At 39.6% G+C, this 10,748-nt stretch overlaps 1 protein-coding gene and 1 non-coding gene across 2 annotated transcripts; one reads left to right on the top strand and one right to left on the bottom strand.

The window, feature by feature from the left end:
* Nucleotides 1-5,705: 5,705 nt before the first annotated feature.
* On the bottom strand, nucleotides 5,706-6,035 carry LOC132612045 (uncharacterized). The gene has a single exon (XM_060326390.1). The coding sequence runs from the start codon at nucleotides 6,033-6,035 to the stop codon at nucleotides 5,706-5,708; it is 330 nt and encodes a 109-aa protein (XP_060182373.1).
* A 1,220-nt stretch (nucleotides 6,036-7,255) lies between these two features.
* On the top strand, nucleotides 7,256-7,361 carry LOC132612405 (small nucleolar RNA R71). Its single transcript, XR_009571771.1, has one exon. It is a non-coding gene; the product is annotated as a small nucleolar RNA R71 (small nucleolar RNA).
* The last annotated feature ends 3,387 nt before the right edge of the window (nucleotides 7,362-10,748 follow it).

Here is a 10,748-nt window from a genome sequence, read left to right as displayed (position 1 = left end):
TCATTAACTTACTTGGATGATGATGAGGACACCCGGCAGGATGCAACTCTACACTTCCATTTGCAGTCCGTAAAATTTTTACGGGCCATAAATTCAGGCATAAAACCGCAACAGTGAGAATAATTTTCTTTCCCACAATCTACGCTTCCGTCTATGGTCCGAAAAAATTTACGGTCCGTAGATTATGGTGTAGATCGTGAACAGTGAATCTATCCTTTTCTACTTCAATCTACGCTTCCATCGACGGTCCGCAAAAAATGTACGGCTCGTAGATTCTGATGTAGATTGGTTTCAGGTGTTTCTGCAGTTTTCCCCATTTCAGTCATTCCCAACCTTGGTGAATCCTATCATACAACAAAATATCAAAACAACATAATTTGCAAAATGTAAACATGGGTTTCCTCCCATGAAGTGCTTGGTTTAACGTCACGACACGACGGTGTTACCACTCGATTCAGGATCCGAAGTGTAACCATGCTTCAACCGGTGTCTGTCCACAATGCGGTCACCATCAATGCACCAATGGTAGTGCTTCACCCTCCGAACATTTACTCTAAATGTTCGAGACCCATCCATGGTTTTCAATTCCATTGAGCCATTGGATGAAACACTCACAAACTCGAAAGGCCCGGACCATCTGGATTTTAACTTGCCCAAAAAAAGCTTCAGCCTTGAGTTATATAGCAGGACAAAATCATCCTTCTAAAAGTCCCTCTTGAGGATCTTCACATCATGATAGTATTTCATTTTCTCCTTGTATAAGGCCGCACTTTCATAGGTATGGTACTGGAATTCATCCATTTCATTCATCTGAAACAACCTTAGCTTGGTTGCTTCTTCCCAGTCCTTGTTCAACTTCTTCAGTGCCCAAAAGGCCTTGTGTTCAAGTTCAACTGGCAGATGGCACGCCTTGCCAAAAACTAGCCTATAAGGAGAAGTCCCAATGGGCGTTTTAAATGTTGTTTTGTATGCCTAAAGAGCATCATCAAGTTTCCGAGCCCAGTCGGTTCTGTTTACATTGAATGTCTTGGCCAAGATGCTCTTTATCTCTCGATTGGATACTTCCACCTGGTCACTAGTTTGAGGGTTATACGGAGTGGCCACTCAATGATTAACACCATATTTTGCAAGTAGTTCGCAAATGCCTTGTTACAGAAGTGCATACCACCATTACTAATAAGAGTCCGTGAGGTGCCAAATCGGGTGAAGATGTACTTTTTAAGAAAGTTAATGACACTCTTCCCCTTATTGTTGGGCAAAGCCACTGCTTCTACCCACTTCAAGACATAATCCACAGCCACCAGAATGTATTTCATGCCACCAAAACTCATAAAGGGCCCCATGAAGTCGATACGCCACACATCAAAGAGTTCAACTTCCATCACATAGTTCATAGGCATCTCATGCCTCTTAGAGATAGCCCTTTGTTGTGGGCATTCATCACAGGATTTCACCATCAAGTTAGCATCATGATAAAGTGTCGGCTAGTGATACCCACATTCAGGCACTTTTGTTGCAGTCCGATTTCCACTATGATGACCCCCAATAGGAGAGTTATGGCACGCCTTCAGAATATCCATCACTTCTGACTCTGGGACACACTGCCTAATGATATTATCAGCGCATGTTTGGAACAAATATGGCTAATTCGTACAACAAGAGGACCTATCTAATCAATCGTGGCTTTGCATATTTCTTAGCTATCAGATACCTCAACGCTACATGATCGATGTACACCACTGCCTTGGACCCCAACAGATAGGCCCTGAATTTCTCAAAAGCATATACAATAGCAAGTAGCTCTTGCTCCGTCACCATGTAATTCATCTGCGCCCTATTGAGCATTTTGCTAGCATATTAAATCGGGTGCATGATCTTATTATGCCTCTGTCCAAGCAAATCACCAATAGAAAAACCACTCGCATCACACATCAAATCAAATGGCAGAGACCAATCAGGAGATACAATAATAGGAGCTGAAGTCAAGCGCTCCTTCAATTCATCAAATGCCTTGTGGCACATCTCATCAAACTCGAACTTAGCCCCTTTTTCAAGAAGCTTGCACATGGGATTCGCTATCTTGGAGAAGTCTTTAAGAAAGCGTCGATAGAAACCGGCATGCCCCAAGAAACTTTGGACTCCTTTCACAGAGATAGGTGGAGAAAGCTTGGCAATAGCATCAAGTTTAGCTTTATCAACCTCAATCCATTTTTCAGAGATTTTGTGACCGAGGACAATCCCTTCCTTCACCATAAAATGACATTTCTCCCAATTAAGTACAAGATTAGTTGTTACACCTCGAAAATTTCCCCGTGAACGTACAGTGAAAAGTTGCAGGTTTGCACTTTGACCCAGTTGGTCGTAAAGTGGAATACGGCCCGTAAAGTGATTTACGGACCGTAAACTGCTATCGTCCTCCAACCTTTCAAAAATTTCAACTTTCTGTCAAATGCTTCAAATGTTTAAAAACGACTTGGAATACGGACCGTAAATCGAAATATGGCCCATAAACTGAGTCATAAATTGCCATGATCTCCAGCATGCCTTTCTGTTTCTGATATGCTTAAATACGGCCATGAAGGATGGATCGTAAACCAGTATACGGCCCGTAAAGTGGGTTTACGACCACTGTGCACTTCAGTCACTGTTCATTCCGGAATAGATTTTAAGTCATTAAAAGGAGACCCCAGCTCATAAAATTCATCTCATCTTCATGATATCTCTCTCTAGAAACCTCTAGAATACTCTCAACTCTTCAACTACAAGAATTCAAAGGGAATTAGTGATCAACTACATAAAACCCACGAAATAAAGTGTAAGAATCACACTAAAGTTCATCTTTCTCAAGAAAACCCAAAAGAAGTGAAGTAAGGTTTTGGTGCTAAAGGAGTAATTCCATTCAAGGCTTGTTCAACCATCATCCGGGGTACGTTTCATGACTAAAACACGTTGTTTAAGGTATTGGAAGGTTAAGGTACTTGAATTGTAGAACGACATAGGAAATGGATCATTAATGAGTGAATAGTGTTATGGTTGGATAGTAGTTGGGTTGAACTATGGATGTTGGTGATTGTTGATTGCGATATTATGAATGTTATTGTAAATGTGTGGGAGTTGATATAGCGTATGGAAAAGTTAGTATAAACCAAGGAAGTGCCGCCCAATTTTCCCTTGAATTAGTGGCGCGTTCTTATAGTTGATTAACTAACGCAAATGCGAATTCTCTCTTGAAGGTAGAAACGAGATATCGAAGGAGAACAAGCAAGCGCTAGCCTAGTTAAACGTCAAAGGTATGTGAGGCTAGTCCTTTCTTTCTATGGCATGAATCCTTTAGCATGACTCTCTTTCTTATCCATGAATCTCTTAAGTTCCGGAAGAGATGAGTCTATGTCTATAATTAGCTACACAAGGTAATAAGTAAAGTATAGAAATTCTAATACATATGATGTGATACCCCTATGGTGTTAATGATGCGATTTATTGCTTACACTCACCTTATATGCTCATTCCTTCAAGGTGAGGCAGGATGTTGATGATTGCTCCATAATGAAATCGGGGGATCACGACCTTACGTCACCCCGATAAAGTATAGTTGATCTTGAGCCTTATGTATGTACTATGATAAGATAAGCATACCATGATGAGCATATTATGATGATGATGATATAACACCGCGCCCAGTTGGCCGGGCAGTCACCGCTAAGGCGGGCAGCTATCTGTATACACCATGGCCAGATGGCATGGGCAGAAACCACTAGTGGGCGACATGAGATGATACCCCGAACGCGGGAGGCCTGGATGCAGGCTAATATTATTGATTATCACACCGATCTGATATGGACGGGCAGCTTATACATTTTGCATATATGATATGATGATGAGTATGAGTAAGATAGCATGCATTACTTCTTTTATATAATTGTCAGTCGGATCCAGATGTTTCATATTGATATTCCCTTTATATCATTGTCTTCTTTCATTGTTCATGCCTCTCATACTCAGTACAATGTTCGTACTGACGTCCATTTTCTGTGGACGCTGTGTTCATGCCCACAAGTAGACAGGCAGGAGAGCTCGATCCAGATCCGTAGTAGCTGTCAGCTGATTGGAAGCACTCCCTTGTCCCGGAGGTGCTTGATTATTCTTTTGTGTATATAGTCATGTATCTATATTTTTGGGCATGACGGGGTCTTGTCCCGTCCTCATGTTTGGCACTCCAGTAGAGGCTCGTAGATGCGCAGTGTGGGTTAGATGGTCTCACGAGATGGCTACTGTATATATATATATATATATATATATATATATATATATATATATATATATATATTATATATATATATATATATATATATATATATGTATCACTTTTTTTTATAGCCAAAAGGCACATGTATATAAGAGTATTTATATTTTCATATGAAATATGAATTTCCTACGCTTGAGTATAAATATGATAACAAAAGGGCATTAAATGAGTAAGATGAGCAATAGAGCGAGCGCTGCTCGGGGGTTAGCTCCGGGTACCCGTCGCGGCCCTAGTTGGGTCGTGACATTAGTCTTCTCACATATCTTCAGCACGCGACCCAAATGGTCAAGACATTCATCAAATGAATCTCCCTCAATCGAAAAATCATCCATGAAGACCTCTAAGAAGTCCTTAACCATATCTGAGAAAATACATATCATACACCGCTGAAAAGTAGTCGGTGCATTACAAAGAGAAAACGGCATCCTGCTAAAAGAAAACGTCCCATAAGGACTCGTGAAAGTAGTCTTCTCCTGGTATCCAAGAGAAATATTAATTTGGTTGTAGCCAGATCAGCTTCCGATAATCCATACAGACAAGCCATCCAGTCACCATCCTTGTAGGAATTAATTTGTTCTTAGTATTAGGCACCACCGTGATGCCTCCCTTCTTAGGAACACATTGGATAGGGCTCACCCATTTACTATCTGCAATAGGATAAACAACTCCAGCATCTAACCACTTTATAATCTCTTTCTTGACCAGCTCTTGCATGGGTGGGTTCAATCTTCTTTGATGTTCAACACTCGGTGTACTATCCTTTTCAAGATGAATTTTGTGCTCGCAGATACCCGAAGGAATACCCCCCGAATGTATGCAATGGTCCACCCAATCGCACGTCTATACTCTCTCAGAATCTCCAACAACCTCGTTGCCTGCTCATCATTCAGCAATGAAGACATAATTACTGGTAAAGTATTATCAACACCCATAAATTCATACCTCAGATGTGAAGGAAGCTGCTTAAGCTCAAGCTTCGGCGGCTCCTCAATATATGGTATTGCTGGAGGTGTCTTTCTGTTTTCAAGATCAAGTTCAAGCTTCTTTGGATGGTAAGAATAAGAACCCAACCCCATAAGAGAATTCGCCGTCTCCACATAACCTTCCATATCATCAGCATCAAAATTCACAAGAATGGATGCTAGAGCCTCACCCAAACACTCTTCCTCCATTTTAAATTCAACAGTTTCATCTACCTCATCAATAGAATCAATAACCGAAATGCTTTCGTAAGCACTCGGTAACTTCATCCCCTTACTCACTTGGAAAGTAACTTCCTCATCATTGACTCGAAACTTGATTTCATTCTTTTCAGAATCCATAAGAGTTCTTCCCGTAGCAAGAAAGGTCTTCCCAAGATAATAGGAATAACAAACAGGATCAACAACACAATAGAGGATTACACATCATCCACAACTCCAACTGACCTTTTAATAGATCTATTAGCCATCTGCAATCGCATGGCGGTAGGTCTAGGAATTCCCAAACCCAATTTCTTATAGATAATAAGAGGCATGAGATTTATACTAGCCCCGTTATCACATAAATCGCTAGCAAAATCATGCTGACCAACAGAACATGGAATAATAAAGACCCCTGGATCCTCCTTCTTCTGAACATTGGTAGTGGATATAATAGAACTAACACGATGAGTCAGACTTACAGTGTCATGCTTGATAGGCCTCTTCTTAGTCAACATCTCTTTCAAATATTTGGCAAACTCTGGCATCTCTTAAAAGGCATCAAGAAAAGGGATGTTCATGGAAAGCTGCCTCAACTGATCATAGAACCTCTAAAATTTAGCATCTAAGGTCTTCTTTGCCAACCTCTGAGGGAAGGAAGGTGTGGCTTTAAATATTTGACTCAAAGGACAAAGAGCCTCGTTACCGTTGACTTGCTAATGTCATTGTTGCCCTCCTGCTTTTTAGAGCTTACTGGAACATCATCAACTTTCTTAACAATAGGAACCTCTGTCTGGACCTCATCAATAATTGTTGGCATATTAGATTGTGCCTCTTCTTTTTCAGCAACTGGCTCGAGATTTACCACCTTCTTTTCAGCACTTTGGAGTATTTTACCACTCCTAATACTGATAGCATATACATGGTCTACACCACCTTCCCCATTCTTTAGATTTAGAATAGTGTCACTAGGAAGTCCTTCCTTCTGTAGAGGGTTTTGTTCTCTGGAAATATCTTGCATCTGCGACTCGAGCTTATGAAAGGAAGCCGTGTGAGATCCCACTATTTATGTCCGCCCCTTCAGTGCTCTAGCTGCTTTGTCTGGGTTGGATATCCCCTTTTCAAGCATGCTCTCTAACTTATAACTCTCATGTTCAGTCGACTGACCCTTTAGTGGAATGTAGGGATTGGAACTCCTATTTCCAAAGTTATTGTTATTGTTGTAGTTTCCCTGTTCGGGCCACCATAGTTGTTGTTGTAATTACCTTGTCCCTGTTGAGGTCTTCATTGATTCTGTGTCTGATTTTGATAGCCTCTTTGATAATTCTGCCTTTGGTAACCCCCTTGAGAGTTATTAACATAGTTAGCATCCTCATACTGCATAGGAAGCCCCTCTTGATATGGACCATCTTGAACTTGGTACATTCCTTTAGGCATTCCCAAAACTTCTTTAACAATATTAACATTCTTCGCTTCCTTTTCATCAAGTCTCTTGGTCAGCAAAGAAATATTGGTTGCTATCTGAGCTAGCGTCTGCTGAGTTTCTTGGTTCTCCTTCACAATGTTATGGATCATTGAAGCTCCATAGGCTACACTGTCAGTACCACCCGAATGCCATGCTTGATTGTGAGTAGTAAGCTTATCAAGCAACTGAGTGATTCAGGCATATGTCTTGTCCATAAAACACCCACCAATTGCATTGTTTGCGACTGCTTGTGTCAACGGATCTAACCCTCTGTAGAACTTCTCCATCAAAATATTTTTTGGAAAACCATGATTGGGAGACTTCTGCAAATATTCCTTGAATCTCTCCCAAGCTTTAAATAGTTGTTCCCCCGGAAGCTGTTTGAAATCATATATCTTATCACGAATCTCAGCTTTCTTGCTTGGCGTAAACCACTTCTTAAGAAAAACAGCAACAAGCTCTCCCCACGTATGAATAGTGTTGTGGGGCAGCTTCTCAAACCAAACTCTTGCTTCACCGGCTAAAGAGTGTTTGAAAACTCGTAGCCGAATAGCATTATCTGGAAAAGCATTCTGCATATGTTGGGCACACACACTCACGAAGTTCTTAAAATGTTGGTAAGGGTCATCATCGGTAGAGTTTCGAAAATATCCCTCAAGTTTGAGCAGTTGGTAAATAGTGGAGTCAATCTTGCAGTTTGCAGCATTAATCCTTGGTGTAATAATAGCAGAGGCATATTCCACGTTGTCTAAAACATCCGCAAAAACATTCTCCATCTCCACTTCCACTGGTGGGTCTTACACTTGCACATTCCTATTACCAACTACTCCACGTCCTCTTCTATTATTCTTGATCACCTGGTTCACAGTAAGCAACAGACAAGGTGTGATGGGATAGAAAAAGACTTTAAGTAAAGTACAAACTCTTTAGTAATTTTAAAATCGTATTCCCCGGCAACAGCTCCAAAATTTGATACGCTCAAATTACACCTATTAAATGATGTAAAGCGGAAGCGGTCTAGTTTTGTATTCTATTGAGTTTGTAGAAAGTTGGTTGTTTATTAACTAATTGCTACTAATTGCTTTGGATTGTAATATATGGTAAAAGAAACCAAGGTTGTGTCCCCTATTAGATAAGGTGTACGCTATGGTGATTGATTATGATATACTTCTAACGGATTGTTGTATAAATGCACTTAACCTTTAATGTAATCCCCAATACTTTCCAATAGTTAAGGACTATTTCTCTTTATGATTTTCCCAAATATAAAAGAGTGTATATGAAGAACAGTTAATATTGTGTCATGTATATTCCTCTTATCCCTAAGTGAATTTATCAAACGAAGGTTAATGCCCCAAGTTCTTGTTATTTATCCCTACCAAACCCTACTCATTTTCCCAAGTTAAGCAAAGTTTATGGCTTTAATCAATGTTTGAAACCATCAATTATGAATGAAGAACAAGGAATAAATAAACCCTAACAATCCATTATGCATATATCAATCTCAATTCCCAATCACATAACACCCATCCTAGGGTTCACAACCTTAGTAGAGAAATTAGCTGCCCATAACGAAGAAAGAAAGACAAAATATAATAGAAGTCATATTGCTTACGATTGATTGAAATTAGAATAAAGTAATTGCAATTGTCTTATCTTGTTCTCTAAAAAGCTTCAAAAACTATCAAGTATTCAATGCTAGAAGAATAGTACTGATATCAGACTGAGAATAGTCTACAAAAATCCTACATCAAGTATTAATAATGGTCCCAGTCGTGGAAAATAAGTTGATAAAATTACCCCCGTCGGATCATTATACGGACCGTAAATATTATACGGTCCATAAATATTATACGGTCCGTAAATATCTTACTCTTATCCGTAAAATTGATGCCTGTTCTCAGAATCTACGTCCATCATTCACGGACCATAAATGTTTTACGGTCCATATATCTTGACCGTGAATTCAGTCTTCAGACATGGACTTGCTGTTGCTGATCTACGGTGGGAATTTATGGACCGTAATTATTCTACGGTCCGTAATTTTCTACCGTCAATTCTTTCTTCCCTGCAGTTGTTTCTGTAACCGATTTACACCAATCATTGACGGCCCATAAATAATATACGGACCGTCTTTTTCCTCCATAAAATTCCATTTTCAGTTACTTCCACTTTTTGCACATCTTTTTTCTGCTCTTTTTACTAAATTCCCCAACTTTCGCCATAAACACACTGAATACCTGCAACATGACAAAACACATCAAAAGACCCAAAGTTTCTTAAAAAATAAGTAAAACTCGTCATAATAAAGCATCAAATGTACTGAAATTACGCGACACATCAGTGCACCTGAGGGTTGCTGAGGATCGGGAGGATGCGTTGATGGACTTTCTTTCCGAAATGTTTCAGTGACGTACTCGTGCAACCAAATTGATTCCTCCTTCTGACGTTTACCCCGACCCAATTGTTCTTCCGTTAGTATTTCATCAGCTCAGACATCTTCCGTCCGTACTTTCTCTGCATTTTATTTTTCTGGACTGTTATCTGTCCGCTCCAATTCTGGCTGTTACGTGGGTTCTTTCTCCTGTGTCAGTACTTCGTCCATCCGAGTTTCATTCATCTTACATTATCAGTATGTTCTTCTTCGAAGTCTTGTTGGTTTCTTTCTTCCTCCGTTTCGTCCAGGTTCACTTCTATATGTTGTCGATTAAGTTACCTGATCCTACAGTAAAGGGGAACTTAGTCTTGTGGAAGTCCACATCTTTGGATACTAAATATTCATCGTTCTCTAAGTCATACAACCTCTAGTCCTTTTGTCTATAGGGGTATCCCAGGAAGACATACCTACGACTACGACTCCGACTCTCAAACTTGTCCCTCATTCTTCCCTTTGTATGTACATAGCATAGTGACCCTAGCACTCTTAAGTGGTAATAATGAGGTGCTTTCCTTGTACAAAACTTCATAGAGGGTTTTCCCATACACAACCGAAGATGGTGTTAAATTACTCAAATACCTCGCAGTCAAAACATATTCTCCCCAGAATCTAATTAGAAAATGACCTTGAAATATTATTGCTCGCGCCCCATTAAAAATGTGATAGTGTTTTCTTTCGACTCTTCCATTCTGTTGCGATGTCTTTGTGTAAGGTGTTTGGAAAAGAATTTCAGGTTCAAAGAAGTAAGTCTTCATACATGTGAACTCAGTTTTGTTATCACTTCTAACAATCTTTACCTTCTTACCAGACTGCCTATCTACCAAAGCGAAGATATTTTTCAAGCTTTAGGACACTTCTTTCTTATCGATTAAAAGAAAAATCCACACAACTCGCGAACGATCATCCACAATAGTAAAAAAAATAAAAATACGAAGCACCACAAAAGGAAAAGGTTCTATATTGTTATAACCCATATTTTCATACGTTGAGACGTTTTAAAATAAACGCGACAAGTTAAAGACAAGACTATCTTAAGATACGAAGTAGAGACTTTAACTTTCGGTTTCGTTTCGAGTCACAATTTATCTACAATTTTCGTTTGTCATGGAAGTATTAATGGAAAATTGGGATTAAACTAACCACAATTGGATAAATAAGTGGGATTGGAAATACAAAAAAATCAGTCCACTTTAAAGCCATGTTTGGCCGTGCACTATAGTGGGATAGTCAAAGAATTATTGACCCAAGTTAGAGTGGTACACTTGTCCAAAGCATGGAGTGAATACATATACAAAAAATCTGATTCACTCCACCTTAAAAAAATCATTTCAACACTTCAAGAGAGAGATATAGTGATAG

The sequence above is a fragment of the Lycium barbarum genome, chromosome 9, assembly GCF_019175385.1.
Source record: "Lycium barbarum isolate Lr01 chromosome 9, ASM1917538v2, whole genome shotgun sequence".
Taxonomy (NCBI): Eukaryota; Viridiplantae; Streptophyta; class Magnoliopsida; order Solanales; family Solanaceae; genus Lycium; species Lycium barbarum.
The sequence above is the reverse complement of the archived record's forward strand: the minus strand, read 5'-3'. Positions and strand labels throughout refer to the sequence as shown.